At 53.2% G+C, this 18,077-nt stretch overlaps 1 protein-coding gene across 1 annotated transcript in view; it reads left to right on the forward strand.

Moving 5' to 3' along the window:
- The first annotated feature begins 312 nt into the window (after nucleotides 1-312).
- Nucleotides 313-18,077, forward strand: part of LOC142296213 (sulfotransferase 6B1-like) — a 75,028-nt gene continuing 57,263 nt past the window's right edge. Inside the window, exon 1 of the mRNA XM_075339542.1 lies at nucleotides 313-539. Coding sequence (XP_075195657.1) covers nucleotides 317-539 — 223 coding nt within the window. The 5' untranslated portion in view covers nucleotides 313-316. The remainder of the gene's footprint in view (nucleotides 540-18,077) is intronic.

Consider the following 18,077-nt stretch of genomic DNA (forward strand, 5'->3'; position numbering starts at 1 on the left):
GACAGCAAGTATTCAAAATCATGATGGCGCATACACGGACGCTCACGATTCGGCAGTCACATAAAATGTCAGCAAATTTTTGTTCAAACCCCGAAAACCCCTATAATTTTGATTTATATTTAATACATGTAAAACAAGTGAAATCTTACTGCATCAGCTTTTTATGTGTTAGCAGAGGTCACTCTCCGTCTACTATTATGCTATCAGCTCAGTGGGTGTGTGTGTAAATGGTTTGAACACTCCCTGATAGTATCTCACATAAAAAGGAAGTACCAAAGAAATCTGCTACTTTACGTTCCTTTCAGAAGACAGAAAGATGTCAGGAGCTGAGGGGGAAAACAAAGGAAAACGGGAGAAATTCCTAGCAGAAATGCAGAAAGTATTTGAGGAGGCCAAAAACAAGACTCCTGAAGAACTGAAAGTTTCCATCAATGGGATTCTATATCCCAGCCTACTATGCAGTGAGCCTACTTTTCAAGCTATGGAGGCTTTTGAAGCCAGAGAAGATGATATATTGATTGTAACATATCCCAAATGTGGTGAGTGGGGGAAGGGACTATGGGGATTACCATCTAGTATTACTGCATGTATCTTCTCCCATTTAGGAGTTCTGCACACAGAAACACCTCCATGCATGAACACCGCCATAGTCTGAATCCATTTATACTCCATGCACATTGCGTACTGTTGTCTCTGTGATGTGCTACCTTCTACCTAGAAACAATGCAACTGTACTGTGAATGACTTGGCGAGGGATCAAATGTTCTTTAAAATGGGCATGCCACACCTGCCAATTTTGCAGTGGTTTGTCCGTGATGTAAAATTATGCCAGAAATCCAAATGCTTCATAAAATGATCGAGCATTTTTCCTTTTTCCTCCCTTTATGACTTCCTGAGGAATTAAACAATATAAGGCTACAGTATGAGCCCATAAAGTTAATTGGGGGCCATATTATGTAGGTCTAAAACCACGTGCACACTGAGTATTTGAGTTTTTTATCTCTTTATTAGTAAGCCAAAATTAGGACAAAATGCTTCTATTATGCCTTTCCTTTGATTGTTTCATTCCTGGTTTTATCTTATGTCGTGGGCAGAGGGGACGCGCTCGCCATGTTCGGGTCCGGGGCTTCTGCTGCTGCTGCTCGGTGGCTCGAGCGGTGGACCGGACCCGGGGACTCGAGCAGCGCTCCTCACCCGTGAGTGAAAAGGGGGTGGTATGTTTAGGGAGATTGTTCGTGATGCCACCCACGGGACGTGGTGATGATGGCACTACCACTGCTGGTAACAGGGATCCCGGGAGAGATGGTAGGGTGCAGCTGGGATGTTGTCCCCTCCGTGGGTAGGGGGGTTGGTGATCCCGGAGCCCGGTGGTGTAACGGGGAGGCTGGATGGCTGGGGTGCAGGGACTGCGCGCCGCGGTACCGGACTGCACTGGTGTACTCACTCAATCACTGACAGAGTCTCTGGTAAACCAAAACGGCTGGATGGACGGGTCCCGCAGCCGGCTGCAGTGTTGTTGTTGTGCTCTCCCCGGACGGCTGATGGTGGCTGTCTTTCCCTGCACCTTTTAGAATGTTCTGACTCCTGTGGTTGCCCACCGGTAGTCTGCTCCCCGGCGTATAGGTGCCGTAGGAGCCGGTTTTGCCCGCAGGCGCTGGCCCTTGGATCTCTAGCCTTTGGCAGTGGCTGTATATCCTCTCTGGGTGGACTGACTGTTGCCTTCAATCGGGACTTGGTTGTTAGGAAACCCCTGGGGTTCCTGTCACATTTGGATTTAACTATTGACGGCGGCTCCAAGCCTGGTCGGGGTCCGATGGCCCTGCCTGTGTGCTTAGCTTCACTCCGTTTCCCAGGTCCGGTACCGGCGGGCCGACGCCCGACCCTCGTCCTTACGGCTCTGTGGAGTTCCACCAACTCCTGCAGACGGCCACCACCATATGCCAACCTTGCTGTCAGTGCCTGGGCTCCTACCCAGACACCTGAAGTGCTTACTCCTCTCACTTTCACCTCCAAAACTGATCTGACACTTTTCCCGCCTCCAGGCCTGTGAACTCCTCGGTGGGTGTGGCCAACTGCCTGGCTCCGCCCCACCTGGTGTGGACATCAGACCCTGGAGGGAGGCAACAAGGGTTTTTGTTTGACTGTTGTAAGGCTATGTCCGCATGTTGCTTTTTACCTGCTTTTTTGCTGCTTTTTCAACTGCAGCGTTTAATGCCAAAATGGTTGTGTTCTGCTTTTCAAGCAAAGTCTATGGGAATTTGGGTTTCTTGTTCGCACTATGCATTTCAAACTGCAGCCTTTTTGTTGCAGAACTTTGGTCAAAAACTCAGCTTTGGGCCAGAATCACACTTGCTAGTGCCTCGCGTGTTTCTCGCGCGAGTCTCTCATGGTAGAACCCGGCATGGCCGCACACTATGCATACAGGAGCGTCTGAGCTGCATAGAGATACATGCAACCGACCCGCTCCTGTCAGGGGAGTGTGCGGCCAAGCCGGGTTCTACCATGAGAGACTCGTGCGAGAAACACGCGAGGCACTAGCAAGTGTGATTCTGGCCTTGCAGTGCAAAACCCAAATGCCAAAAACAATTGACATGTGAATTGTTTTTGCCATTTGGGTTTTGCACTGCAAAGCTGAGTTTTTGACCAAAGTTCTGCAACAAAAAGGCTGCAGTTTGAAATGCATAGTGCGAACAAGAAACCCAAATTCCCATAGACTTTGCTTGAAAAGCAGAACACAACCATTTTGGCATTAAACGCTGCAGTTGAAAAAGCAGCAAAAAAGCAGGTAAAAAGCAGGTAAAAAGCAACGTGCGGACATAGCCTAACTGTTTAGGGTGGGGGTGTGTATGTTGGTATGTATGTGACTACCTGGCTAGTCCAGGGCGTCACACTTACAAAGGTAAAAAAACTTCATGTTTGTCCATGGCCTTTCATAAATACAGAATGCACATCTATAGAATACAGATTTGGTGCAGTTTTTATATGCATTCATATGGGTGGGACGAGGGGTAGGCCAACCCTTTCAACCCGAGATTTGGAGGAACATTTTTTTTTTTTATTAATTTAGCAAAAATTAATACTAAAAAAATGTTTTATTCACATTGGAGACTTGTGGGTTTTTTTGCTGCAAATTTTGCAAAAACTTATACAAATCTGATATATGGAATGATCCCTGTTAGAAGCCGATTATATCCAGGTTTTGAGCCAGACATGGGTGTTGCATAGGAAGAGCGCATCAGAGCGTGAGCCACTATGTGTAAGACCTCTTTTACACATCCATGCAAAACACACACATTTTGCATGGTCCATGGTGTAGGTGCGTATGTATGTGTCCGTGTGTGTGTTTAACATGTGCTGTTAATGTGCTATCCGTGTGACATCCACATAGCACGCAGACAGCATGAACTTCTATACTTACCTGACCATAGTGTTGCTGTGTCCTGCGCTGCTGCTGCTTCCGGGTCCTCGGTGCAGTGAACATGCAATGAGCATAATGAGCAGGGTTCGGAAGCAAGTGACAGCAGAGCTGGAGGCAGGTGAATATAGAAAAGCATTTCATTCCACAAACACAGAGTTTTCTCCGGTACGTGTCAACCTGATGTCACACGGATCACATCAGTGTGCAGTCCGTGCGCTCTGTGTGATACCCGTGCTGCCGGAGAAAAACGGACATGTCTATGGACACACATATGTTCCACACGGACATACGGTCCATAGGAATACATGCTTGTGTGCGCAAACCCATTGATTTTAATGGGTCTACGTGTGCCTGTGTATCCGGTACGTGTGAAAATTTCACACGTACCAGAAACACGTATGTGTGAAGGGAGCCTAAGGCCTCATTCAGATGTCCATGTGGCATGTACATGTTGCATCCACGTTTATCACAGATACAGCACGTACCCATTATAATCTATGGTGTTATTCACATGTCTGTTTTTTCACAAACTGTGTGTCCATGCAAAACTCACGGAGAAATGTCCATTTTTTTCCCGATATCATGGATGTTATGGGCCAATAAAAGTCTATTGCTCCATGAGAACACGTGCAGCACACCGCTGGCATCTGTATTCTGCACGTATTTATCACTGCAAAGGATAGGAGAGGCTTTGTTATTTATTTATTTCTTCATCCATCTATGAAAAATACTAATGGTAAAAAACAACACAAATGACACCGGTCTAATGTTTTTCACATATTTTTAAACACAGATGTGTGGATGAGGACTTCGTTGCTGAAATCTGGTAGGAGTTATGTATTAGGTGGTTGGTGATCTAATACAAGGTTTTTTTTTTTTGTTTTTTTTTTAGGAAGAAACTTCAGGAAATGTCAGCCTTATTTATGTCAGTGAATTGGCTGCATAGGCCTCTGTTACATGTCCTCACGTCACATGTCCTCACATCACATGTCCTCACGTCACATGTCCTTGTTTCCCGATATGTGTGACGTCCGTTTTCACGGACACATGTAGAACCATTAAATTCAATAGCTTTGCGCACACGTCCGTGTTTTCACATGGACCGTGTGCCCGTGTGGAGCACACGCGTGTCCATGTGCTCCACATGGTGACATGTCCATTTTTCTCTGACAGCATGGATGTCACACGGACTACACACTGATGTGAGCCATGCGACACGTTCCACGGAGAAAACGTGTCACATAAGCGCTCCTGTCTCTGCCTCTGCTGTCACTTCTGGGCCCGCTGAATATGCTCATTGCATATTTACTGCACTCACTGCGGACCCGGAAGTAACAGCAGCGCCGGAGACAGGTAAGTATACTAGCTCATGCTGTCCGTGTGCTATCTGGATGTCACACAGATCGAACACACACATTGACACACACATACGCACCTACACCACAGACCGTGAAAAACGTGTTTTACACGGATGTGTGAAAGAGGCCATATGGAGTGTGTGTGTGTGTGTGTGTGTGTGTGTGTATTGGCAGATAACAGACAGCGGCAGTGTGCACCCTTCTGGGCGGTGCATTGACATCAGTGACCTCGAACTGCTCCCGCACTACTGTACTTGCTTCAACAGCTCCTCCTCATTGATTATGCTTGATAAGGGTCGAGTTGTCAATAGCAACCAATCAGAGCTCAGCTTTCACTTTACCTCAGTAGCTAACTTCTGCAGTAGGAAAGAGGCATGGACTGTGACTGAACAGGGAAGGTCTCTTGTGCACTGCTGAAGCCAATCAGGTTCAGCATACTATATACACAGGGTGGTCCAAAAGTAGGTGGACAGTATGTGTAATGGTACTTTCACACTTGCGTTCAGCGCAGTCCGTCACTATGGAGAATAGCGCAGTCCGTTAACGCACTGCACTATTCTCCATGGACTTATATGGACAACACACTGTAATGTAAATGTCAGCGTTGCATCTGCTGGACGACGCAGCGTCGTTATTTTGACGCTGCTTCGGGCGGAAGGAACGCAGCATGTAACGTTTTTTTGAGCCGCTCAATCCGTAGGATTTCACTGCGCATCCTCTTCTTTTTTTTTCACATAAACTTTATTTTGTCTCTCGGTGGCCGAACGTTCGGCTGAGCGCCCGGCCGCCGGCATGTGAGAGCGCTCAGCTGAGCGCCCGGCCGCCGGCATGTGAGAGCGCTCAGCTGATCGCCCGGCCGCCGGCATGTCAGAGCGCTAAGCTGAGCGCTCGGCAGCCGGCTTTTGAGAGTGATCAGCTGAGCGCCCGGCCGCTGGGTGATCAGCTGATCGTTCACAATAGTCTGCTGCCGGTAAAACTGTAAAGAAGAGAAAAAAAAAAATAAATAAAATAAATAAAAAGCTTTCCGTTGTTTTGTACGATCCATTGTGCAATTATATGCAACGCATCCATTGCATCCGTCACACAACGCAATACAACGGATGCCGTTCAACGCAAGTGTGAAAGTAGCCTAATAGGGTTATGAAGGGGAAGATTTATCAAACATGGTGTAAAGTGAAACCGACTCAGTTGCCCTTAGCAACCAATCAGATTCCACCCTTAATTTTCCAGAGCCTGTGAAGAATGAAAAGTGGAATCTGATTGGGTGCTAAGGGCAACTGAGTCAGTTTCACTTTACAACATGTTTGATAATAAATTTCCCCCTTCATAACCCTATTACACATACTGTCCACCTACTTTTGGACCATCCTCTGTGTATGTATATATATATATATATATATATATATATATATATATACAGGGCCGTATTTGCCACTAGGCACCTGTGGTCCCGTGCCTAGGGCGGCACGTTGCGGGGGGCGGCACTTTCTGGCAGCAAAAAAAAAAAAAAAAAACTTATATAATTTTTTTTTTTTTCCATCCCCGCCCCCCGTCCCTCCCTCCGTTACACTCGGCTGTGTTCGGGGGGGGGTTTGAGAGGGAGGGGAGGCGCACTTCTGTCTATTTAAATACATGGCGGGCGCCAGGCATGGTGAGCTGATTAACCCCGGAAGTTCCATCGCCGTCACTTCCGGGGTCAGAGGCGCGCGGGCGCGACAATCAGCTGACTGCCCCGTGCTGCAGCGTCCAATGCTGCAGATGACATACGCCGCGGAGGAGGACGCGTCTGCAGCTGGAGCAAGCCAGAAGAGGAGCCAGCCAGAGCAGGGCGGCGGGCACCGGAGCAGATAAGGCAGAGGCAGAGCCTAGAATGTATGGGCTCCTTACAGGTTAGTTGATGATCGTTGCGATGCCTTTTTCCACTATAATCATGCAAGGGGAGGCTGGGGGGAAAGAGGCTGAGGCTGGGGGAGGCTGGGAAGAGAGAGAGGCTGGGCATAGAAAGAGGCTGAGGCTGGGGGAGGCTGGGAAGAGAGAGAGGCTGGGCAGAGAAAGAGGCTGAGGCTGGGGGGAAGCTGGGAAGAGAGAGAGAGGCTGAGGCTGGGAAGAGAGAGAGGCTTAGGCTGGGGGGAGGCTGGGAAGAGAGAGAGGCTGAGGCTGGGGGGAGGCTGGGAAGAGAGGCTGAGTCTGGGGGGAGAGAGGCTGAGGCTGGGGGAGAGGGAGGCTGGGGGAAAGATGCTGAGGCTGGCGGGAGAGAGAGGCTGAGGCTGGGGGGAGAGAGGCTGAGGCTGGGGGGAGAGAGGCTGAGGCTGGGGGGAAGGCTGGGGGGAGAGAGAGGCAGAGGCTGGAGAGAGAGGCTGAGGCTGGGGATGAGAGAGGCAGATGCTGGGGGAGGCTGGGAGGAGAGAGACTGATTCTGGGGGAGGCTGATGCTGAGGGAGGCTGATGCTGGGGGAGGCTGGGAGGGGGAGGGTTGGAGGAGGGAAGCTGATGCTGAGGGAGAGTTGGAGGAGGGAGGCTGATGCTGGGGGAGGCTGGGAGGAGGGAGGCTAATGCTGGGGGAGGCTGGGAGGAGGGAGGCTAATGCTGGGGGAGGCTAGGAGGAGGGAGGCTGATGCTGGGGGAGGTTGGGAGGAGGGAGGCTGATGCTGGGGGAGGTTGGGAGGAGGGAGGCTGATGCTGAGGGAGGCTGGGAGGAGGGAGGCTGAGGCTGGGGGAGGCTGGGAGCAGGGAGGCTGATGCTGGGGGAGGCTGATGCTGGGGGAGGCTGATGCTGAGGGAGGCTGATGCTGGGGGAGGCTGGGAGGGGGAGGGGGAGGCTTGGAGGAGGGAAGCTGAGGGAGGAGGGAGGCTGATGCTGGGAGGAGGGAGGCTGATGCTGGGGGAGGCTAGGAGGAGGGAGGCTGATGCTGGGAGGAGGGAGGCTGACGCTGGGGGAGGCTAGGAGGAGGGAGGCTGATGCTGGGAGGAGGGAGGCTGATGCTGGGGGAGGCTAGGAGGAGGGAGGCTGATGCTGGGAGGAGGGAGGCTGATGCTGGGGGAGGCTGATGCTGAGGGAGGCTGATGCTGGGGGAGGCTGGGAGGAGGGAGGCTGATGCTGGGGGAGGCTGGGAGTAGGGAGGCTGATGCTGGGGGAGGCTGGGAGTAGGGAGGCTGAGGCTGGGGGAGGCTGGGAGGAGGGAGGCTGGGAGGAGGGAGGCTGAGGCTGGGGGAGGCTGGGAGGAGGGAGGCTGAGGCTGGGGGAGGCTGAGGCTGGGGGAGGCTGATGCTGGGGAGGCTGGGAGCAGGGAGGCTGATGCTGGGGGAGGCTGGGAGGAGAGAGGCTGATGCTGGAGGAGGCTCATGCTGGGGGAAGATGGGAGGAGAGAGGCTGATGCTGGGGTAAGCTGGGAGCAGGGAGGCTGATGCTGAGGGAGGCTGGGGGGACAGAGGCTGATGCTGAGGGAGGCTGAGGGAGGAGGGAGGCTGAGGAGGAGGGAGGCTGATGCTGGGGGAGGCTGGGTGGAGGGAGGCTGATGCTGAGGGAGGCTGGGAGGAGGGAGGCTGATGCTGGGGGAGGCTGATGCTGAGGGAGGCTGATGCTGGGGGAGGGTGAGGCTTGGAGGAGGGAAGCTGAGGGAGGAGGGAGGCTGATGCTGGGAGGAGGGAGGCTGGTGCTGGGGGAGGCTAGGAGGAGGGAGGCTGATGCTGGGAGGCTGATGCTGGGGGAGGCTAGGAGGAGGGAGGCTGATGCTGGGAGGAGGGAGGCTGATGCTGGGGGAGGCTAGGAGGAGGGAGGCTGATGCTGGGAGGAGGGAGGCTGATGCTGGGGGAGGCTAGGAGGAGGGAGGCTGATGCTGGGAGGAGGGAGGCTGATGCTGGGGGAGGCTAGGAGGAGGGAGGCTGATGCTGGGAGGAGGGAGGCTGATGCTGAGGGAGGCTGATGCTGGGGGAGGCTGGGAGGAGGGAGGCTGATGCTGGGGGAGGCTGGGAGTAGGGAGGCTGAGGCTGGGGGTGGCTGGGAGGAGGGAGGCTGAGGCTGGGGGAGGCTGGGAGGAGGGAGGCTGAGGCTGGGGGAGGCTGGGAGGAGGGAGGCTGAGGCTGGGGGAGGCTGGGAGGAGGGAGGCTGAGGCTGGGGGAGGCTGGGAGGAGGGAGGCTGAGGCTGGGGGAGGCTGATGCTGGGGGAGGCTGATGCTGGGGGAGGCTGGGAGCAGGGAGGCTGATGCTGGGGGAGGCTGGGAGGAGAGAGGCTGATGCTGGAGGAGGCTCATGCTGGGGGAAGATGGGAGGAGAGAGGCTGATGCTGGGGTAAGCTGGGAGCAGGGAGGTTGATGCTGAGGGAGGCTGGGGGAACAGAGGCTGAGGGAGGAGGGAGGCTGAGGGAGGAGGGAGGCTGATGCTGGGGGAGGCTGATGCTGAGGGAGGCTGGGAGGAGGGAGGCTGATGCTGAGGGAGGCTGATGCTGGGGGAGGCTGGGAGGGTGAGGCTTGGAGGAGGGAAGCTGAGGGAGGAGGGAGGCTGATGCTGGGAGGAGGGAGGCTGATGCTGGGGGAGGCTAGGAGGAGGGAGGCTGATGCTGGGAGGAGGGAGGCTGATGCTGGGGGAGGCTAGGAGGAGGGAGGCTGATGCTGGGAGGAGGGAGGCTGATGCTGGGGGAGGCTAGGAGGAGGGAGGCTGATGCTGGGAGGAGGGAGGCTGATGCTGGGGGAGGCTAGGAGGAGGGAGGCTGATGCTGGGAGGAGGGAGGCTGATGCTGGGAGGAGGGAGGCTGATGCTGGGGGAGGCTAGGAGGAGGGAGGCTGATGCTGGGAGGAGGGAGGCTGATGCTGGGAGGAGGGAGGCTGATGCTGGGGGAGGCTGATGCTGGGGGAGGCTGATGCTGAGGGAGGCTGATGCTGAGGGAGGCTGATGCTAGGGGAGGCTGGGAGGAGGGAGGCTGATGCTGGGGGAGCCTGGGAGGAGGGAGGCTGAGGCTGGGGGAGGCTTGGAGGAGGGAGGCTGAGGCTGGGGGAGGCTGGGAGGAGGGAGGCTGAGGCTGGGGGAGGCTGGGAGGAGGGAGGCTGAGGCTGGGGGAGGCTGGGAGGAGGGAGGCTGAGGCTGGGGAGGCTGGGAGGAGGGAGGCTGAGGCTGGGGGAGGCTGATGAGGAGGGAGGCTGATGAGGAGGGAGGCTGGGAGAAGGGAGGAGGGAGGCTGGGAGGAGAGAGGCTGATGCTGGGGGAGGCTGGGAGGAGAGAGGCTGATGCTGGGAGGCTGATGCTGGGGGAGGCTGGGAGGCTGATGCTGGGGGAGGCTGGGAGACTGATGCTGGGGGAGGCTGATGCTGGGGGAGGCTGGGAGGAGGGTAGCTGATGCTGTGGGAGGCTGGGAAGAGGGTGGCTGATGCTGTGGGAGGCTGGGAAGAGGGTGGCTGATGCTGGGGGAGGCTGGGAAGAGGGAGGCTGATGCTGGGGGAGGCTGGGAAGAGGGAGGCTGATGCTGGGGGAGGCTGATGCTGGGGGAGGCTGGGAAGAGGGAGGCTGATGCTGGGGGAGGCTGGGAAGAGGGAGGCTGATGCTGGGGGAGGCTGGGAGGAGGGAGGCTGATACTGGGGCAAGCTGGGAGCAGGGAGGCTGATGCTGGGAGGAGAGAGGCTGATGCTGGGGGAGGCTGGGAGGGGGAGGAGGGAAGCTGATGCTCTGGGAGGCTGATGCTGGGGGAGGCTTGGAGGAGGGGGGCTGGGAGGAGGGAGGCTGATGCTGGGGGAGGCTGGAAGGAGGGAGGCTGATGCTGGGGGAGGCTGGGAGGAGGGAGGCTGATGCTGGGAGCAGGGAGGCTGATGCTGGGGGAGGCTGGGAGGAGAGAGGCTGATGCTGGAGGAGGCTCATGCTGGGGGAGGCTGGGAGGAGACAGGCTGATGCTGGAGAAGGCTCATGCTGGGGGAGGATGGGAGGAGAGAGGCTGATGCTGGGGTAAGCTGGGAGCAGGGAGGCTGATGCTGAGGGAGGCTGGGGGGAGAGAGGCTGATTCTGGGGGCGGCTGGGGGGAGAGAGGCTGATGCTGGGGGAGAGGCTGCTGCTGGAGGCGGGGGGAGAGAGGCTGCTGCTGGGGGAATGGAAGAGAGGGGCCAATGCTAGAGACAGATGACAAGGGTTAAGGGATAGAGCAATGACAATATCGATGGGGGGGAGTGTAAGGACTCAGAATAAGAGGGGGGCAGCATTGGGAGCTCATTATGGAGAAGGGGCAGCATGTGTGGGCTCAGTATGGAGTGGAACAATGTAGGGGAGTCAATATCAAGAGTGGGGTAGTGTGTGTGGGGGGGTCTCAGCATAAGCGTTAGTGTGGTGGTCTTAGTATGATGAGTGGGGCAGCATGGAGATGTCATTATGGAAAAGAGGAAGGCAGCATTAGGAGCTCATGGAGAGGGGCAGCATGCATGGGACACTGTGAGGAGGTGGCAGCATGCACGGGACACTGTGAGGAGGGAGCAGCATGCACGGGACACTGTGAGGAGGGGGCAGCATGCATGGGACATTGTGAGGAGGGGCAGCATGCATCGGACACTGTCAGGAGGGGGCAGCATGCATGGGACACTGTGAGGAGGGGGCAGCATGCATGGGACATTGTGAGGAGGGGGCAGCATGCATGGGACATTGTGAGGAGGGGGCAGCATGCATGGGACATTGTGAGGAGGGGGCAGCATGCATGGGACACTGTCAGGAGGGGGCAGCATGCATGGGACATTGTGAGGAGGGGGCAGCATGCATGGGACATTGTGAGGAGGGGGCAGCATGCATGGGACATTGTGAGGAGTGGGAAGCATGCATGGGACATTGTGAGGAGTGGGAAGCATGCATGGGACATTGTGAGGAGTGGGAAGCATGCATGGGACATTGTGAGGAGGGGGCAGCATGCATGGGACATTGTGAGGAGGGGGCAGCATGCATGGGACATTGTGAGGAGGGGGCAGCATGCATGGGACATTGTGAGGAGGGGGCAGTATGCATGGGACATTGTGAGGAGGGGGCAGCATGCATGGGACATTGTGAGGAGGGGGCAGTATGCATGGGACACTGTGAGGAGGGGGCAGCATGCATGGGACACTGTGAGGAGGGGGCAGCATGCATGGGACACTGTGAGGAGGGGGCAGCATGCATGGGACACTGTGAGGAGGGGGCAGTATGCATGGGACACTGTGAGGAGGGGGCAGCATGCATGGGACATTGTGAGGAGAGGGCAGCATGCATGGGACACTGTGAGGAGGGGGCAGTATGCATGGGACATTGTGAGGAGGGGGCAGCATGCATGGGACATTGTGAGGAGGGGGCAGCATGCATGGGACATTGTGAGGAGGGGGCAGCATGCATGGGACATTGTGAGGAGGGGGCAGCATGCATGGGACATTGTGAGGAGGGGGCAGTATGCATGGGACATTGTGAGGAGGGGGCAGCATGCATGGGACATTGTGAGGAGGGGGCAGCATGATGTGAGGTCAATGTGCAGATCATATTTCATAATTGAGGAAGGTGTGCTGGATATAATTTATAAGGGAGGGCAGTGTGTAGTTTATTAGGGGCAGTGTGACAGTCACAGTATATAAGTGGGGACGGTGGGAATATTTTATACTCATGCTATGTTTTGATGTGCCTGTGGTGATCCCCATTGGGGGTGGGGGGGGGTGGTAGTGCCCTTCATTTCTCATTGATACTTTTTCAAGTGTTTTACAAAGTAGATCTGCCTTAAACAGATGTCGTGTGCGAAAACTCAGTTTTACGTTGTCACTAAGGGGCGCGACCACTTAAAAGTGCCTAGGGCAGCACGAAGGCAAAATACAGCCCTGTATATATATATATTCCACACATATGCACACACACAGTCCCTCTCCAAAATATCCCCCCCACATTGCCCCTATGCAAAATAGACACACAGTGAACCTTTGAAAAACTGCTCCCCACAATACTGACAATACTGTGCCCTCTTTCTCAATTGAAATATTAACCCCCCCCATCCACAAAGATAATGTATTTAATCTTCAGCTCCACGATGGACCATACTATTGCCAGAGAGGAAGTAAATACATTTAAACATAAGAAGAAGGGAGTAGTGTTTGCAGGACGAATGCATGGGCTGCTGCAAAACATCTGGTGGGCTGCATGTTCTGTAGGCCTGGTATAGGGGGTATAGAGTGTCTTTAGAGCAGAAAACGCCTGAGGGATTAACTGTTCACTTCTTTTAAAAGGGAATCTGTCAGCAGGTTTTTACTAAAGCTACTTTCACACTTGCGTTGAACGGCATCCGTTGCATTGCATTGTGTGACAGATGCAACGGATGCGTTGCATATAGTGGCACAACGGATCGTACAAAATAACGCAATCCGTTATAGTTTTTTTTTCTTGCCTTTACACATCTGGGCATGCGCAGTTGTGTAAAGAAGGTTGCGTTAACGGAATCCGTCAAGTGACGGATTCTAAACGGAATCCACCACTATAGGTGTCCATTATAAAAACAACGGACGCCAACGGAATCCTGCAGGTTGCATTTTTTTGACACTCCGCTAAGCGCAGAAAAACACTACATGCAGTGTTCCATCCGCCAGGTGGATGTAACGCAGCGTCGGCTGACGGATGCAACGCAAGGCCATCCGTTGCTATCCGTAGCTAATTCTATGAGGAATAAAACGATTTCCTGAAACAGTTACCGTAATTCTTTAAGGCGGCGTATAGCAACGGATGCCGTTCAACGCAAGTGTGAAAGCAGCCTAAGTGATCTGAGCGCAGCATAATGTGAGGGCAGAGAGCCTGATTCCAGCAATGTGTCAATAGCTGGACTGTGTTTTGCTGTTTCAATAAAATGCAATTTTTATCAGCAGGAGATTATCGCTACAGTACTATAACCCTGACCCCACAACTCATTAGCAGTTTTGTCAATACACAGTGTTCATGGAAAGCTGCCAATAAGTAGTGTGGGTGAGGTTATACAGGGTCAAACTTCTGAGCACTGCTGCATCTGCAGAAGAAAAAACTATCAAAATGTCAGCATGCTGCCTAGCAAGTGACACATCGCTGGACTTAGCATTGTAGCCCCTAAATGAAGCGTTTCTCAGATTTTATAATGAAAAACCTGGTGACAGATTCCCTTTAACAACTTGGTCTTTGGAAACCTGAAGGGGTTAAAAGGCAGTCAAAAGACTGAAGAAATTAACAGCAAGTTGTTTTCCATTTAGTGTTTCTTTGGTACTTTTTCGGCTGTTTTCGTAGTGGAATCCACCTGTACACTGAATCTTGTAGGGTCTGAAGGTCAGAATTTATTCTAGGGTTTGGTCTAGGGTTCTGTATAATATTATTATTATTATTATTATTATTATAATAATGTATGTTCAGTCTGCGGTCTGTATTCATTGTGAGCTCAGATGTCTATGTATTTTGGGGCTTGTAGTCTGAATTTATTTTGTGGTTTGAGTTTTCTTTTTTTTATTTAGACTATGGCTACATGCGCACACTGCGTTTTTTGCAGCGTTGTTGCTGCGTTTTTTTGGTGCAGTTTTGTTGTCAGAACTTTCTGACATTTGACTTCCCAGCAAAGTCTATGAGAAGTCAGATTTGTCATGCGCACGTTGCAGTTTATTTGTCAGCGTTTTTTTTGTCAAAAGTTTGTGACAAAAAAAAATGCAGCATGTTCATTCTTCCTGTGTTTTTGTCAACATTTGTCACAAAAACGCAGCAAAAGCACATGTTATGAAAAATGCACCAAAAACGCACCGAAAACAGCAAAAACGCACCTACAATTACAAGCGTTTTTTGTGACATTTCCAGGCTCTCTCTGGCAAGGTTCAGATTTGGCTGCAGTTTGTGAACCAAAAAGATGCAGCGTCCGCATGTAGCCTATGATGGAGTAATTTACCTTACTTATAATTCATTAGGGTATGTGTGATGTTGTTGGTCATCACATTTATTTAAGGGGTAATATCATGTAAGGGGTAGTCGGACCCCTGGTAGTGAAGGAGTGGTTTTTCCCCCCCTGAAGACGCCACAGTAGTATGGTGGCAAATTGTAAATGTTGATGGTAAAATGTTACCTGTCATAAACTGTTTCCCCACTAGGTGCCAGTGTAGAGCAGTGGTTCCCCTGGTAACAGTGGCAGGGAAGGAAGGGGCAGGGCAGCCTAGGTGGGGAAGGAAGGGTTCTGAATGCAGAGTCCAGTGTGCAGTGAGATGTGAGAGGCGAGCAAGCTCGGTCTGAGGTGACGGGGCAGAGTGTGGGAGTGAGACGAGGCAGTCAGCCTGAGTGAGTACTCTTGGCTAGAAAGCAGAGGAAACCCATGAGAAACGGTGGAAGAGTTGGGACTAGTCCGGAGCCTGTGGTGTGTACTAGAGTGGAGTGCAGCTATCAAGGGGATAACAAGTGGCCCCTGCAGGCGAAGGTTAGTGCCCTGACAAAGAAGTGGAGAGGTGAGAACTTATCCAGAGCCGGTAGTGTGTGCTGGATCTGCCCTACAGTAAATCTGGGTTAGAGCGCAGCTACTAGGGGGTTAACGTATGTCCCCTGCAGGCAAAGGAAAGTGCCCATAGAGAAAAAGGAAACCGTTTTTGTAGAAAAGGACCTGTAACTTGTAACGTACTAAAGTAAACCTGCTGCAAACAAAAAGATGGAAGCTCTATACAATAAATTGGTGTTTAGTTTACCTGCTGTCTGTAACTGCCTCTTTCCTGTGTGTGAAAAGGGAGCTGAAGAGCACAGAAAGAATGCTGACATGTATGTGCCCCTGCCATCCACACTCTGCCCCAACAACACACCTGTCTTACTAGTGACGGCCGGGCCGGGGGTCAGCCTGCGGCCCACAAGGCGAGGGGACCCGACTACACCCCCTGAGGCGCCCCCTGCCCCCGTTACATTTTGGCGTAGTCGGCAGGATGAAGCCTGCATGCAAGAAACCATGACCAGAGACTGTGAGGAAGATCAAGTGGTGCCTGACGTGCTGAACGGGCCACAAGATGGCGGCAAAATGGCGGCTGTCCTCATGGACTCAGCAGAGGCGCGAAAAGTTGGCGCCAAACGAAAAGCGCTGGGCTTGCCTGGGAGGAAGAAGCCCGGAGTGCGCCACCCAAAGAGGGGAGGTACTTGCCCCAAGAAGCTGCAGAGGTCTAGAGACGTGGGCGGCGCCGCAAGAAAGAAAAGGCGTCGCCAACGCTATGCAGACCTGGTGGATGAAGCCGGGGGCGGAGTGTGTGCTAAAGCGGGAAAAGAAGAACCGCCTCCACCTTCCCCGGCGCCATTGCAATCCCAGCAGCAGAAGCAACAGTTCCAGTTACCTGTGCTACACAAAATGGAGGCCAGGACAGACAAGCAAGCCGTAGCGGGAGCGCTGGTGCCCGTAGGACACGGAAGAGGACGTCCGATGGAGAGCTCGGTGGGAGAGTTACCCACCATCACGTTGCCGGCAAGCATGATACCGGTCGTGACTGGAGTCTCGGAGAAACCAGCGAAGGTCACGTTTTTTACCTCATGGGATGCCGTTACCGGGGAAACGACGACGGAAGTCCGGGCCACCTACAAGTCCCGGCTGACTCTGGGGAGCGGGCCACCAGGAGCATCCGTACAGATTCCGGAGGCGCCTGCGTCTGTTAAGGTAGGCCCTCTGCTTCAGGAGTTAAGTCCCTGTACTGGCAAGATATCCCAGAACCAGAGGTAATCGTCCGGAAGAGAGTGATTTGTTTGCCGTTGAAAACCGGTACTGTTGAAAGCCGGTGAATGTTTCCAGTTACAGTAACGTTAAAAGTACTGAACCCGGGAGGAGCTTAATGCATTACTGTGCGTGGACTCCTTCCGTGACTGTTAAGAAGGAATCTCGTTGTCTTGTTGTTTTCTGCCCACCCAAAGACCGGGAGCGCTTGGAAATAGCCTCCGGGCAGAAGGTCAGCTAAGACCGGGAGCGCCTGAGGAGGGCCTCCGGGCAGATGTGCGACTAAGACCGGGAGCTTCCCTGGAGGGACTCCGGGCACCAAACTTGTGTGCCAGTCTGTGTGTTTTAAGTATTGTGTTTTCCTACATGTGTTGTTTTGCAGGTACGAACCTCGCCAGGAGGCTGAGGTTAAAGAGGGGAGGAATGTAAGGGGTAGTCGGACCCCTGGTAGTGAAGGAGTGGTTTTTCCCCCCCTGAAGACGCCACAGTAGTATGGTGGCAAATTGTAAATGTTGATGGTAAAATGTTACCTGTCATAAACTGTTTCCCCACTAGGTGCCAGTGTAGAGCAGTGGTTCCCCTGGTAACAGTGGCAGGGAAGGAAGGGGCAGGGCAGCCTAGGTGGGGAAGGAAGGGTTCTGAATGCAGAGTCCAGTGTGCAGTGAGATGTGAGAGGCGAGCAAGCTCGGTCTGAGGTGACGGGGCAGAGTGTGGGAGTGAGACGAGGCAGTCAGCCTGAGTGAGTACTCTTGGCTAGAAAGCAGAGGAAACCCATGAGAAACGGTGGAAGAGTTGGGACTAGTCCGGAGCCTGTGGTGTGTACTAGAGTGGAGTGCAGCTATCAAGGGGATAACAAGTGGCCCCTGCAGGCGAAGGTTAGTGCCCTGACAAAGAAGTGGAGAGGTGAGAACTTATCCAGAGCTGGTAGTGTGTGCTGGATCTGCCCTACAGTAAATCCGGGTTAGAGCGCAGCTACTTGGGGGTTAACGTATGTCCCCTGCAGGCAAAGGAAAGTGCCCGTAGAGAAAAAGGAAACCGTTTTTGTAGAAAAGGACCTGTAACTTGTAACGTACTAAAGTAAACCTGCTGCAAACAAAAAGATGGAAGCTCTATACAATAAATTGGTGTTTAGTTTACCTGCTGTCTGTAACTGCCTCTTTCCTGTGTGTGACAAGGGAGCTGAAGAGCACAGAAAGAATGCTGACATGTATGTGCCCCTGCCATCCACACTCTGCCCCAACAACACACCTGTCTTACTAGTGACGGCCGGGCCGGGGGTCAGCCTGCGGCCCACAAGGCGAGGGGACCCGACTACACCCCCTGAGGCGCCCCCTGCCTCCGTTACAATCACATAGCTACTCAGAATCTCTCGAGTTGTAGAGGATGTGGAAACTGCTTAGGCTAGTTTCACACTTGCGCTATTTTGACGCAAACAGAATCCGTCACTAATGTAGTACAGTTCATTTATTTACAGTGGAAGCACGTTACTATGGCGCGTGTGTGTCATGCAGTACCCGCTTGTGTCCACACGATGTCGCGCTTCCACTGTAAATAAATGAACTGTACTACATTAGTGACGGATTCCGTTTGCGTCAAAATAGTGCAAGTGTGAGTGAGCCCTTACTGTATTGCATGTTTATTACAACCTGCTCATATGGTTGG

This window comes from Anomaloglossus baeobatrachus, chromosome 3 (assembly GCF_048569485.1).
Source record: "Anomaloglossus baeobatrachus isolate aAnoBae1 chromosome 3, aAnoBae1.hap1, whole genome shotgun sequence".
NCBI classification, from domain to species: domain Eukaryota; kingdom Metazoa; phylum Chordata; class Amphibia; order Anura; family Aromobatidae; genus Anomaloglossus; species Anomaloglossus baeobatrachus.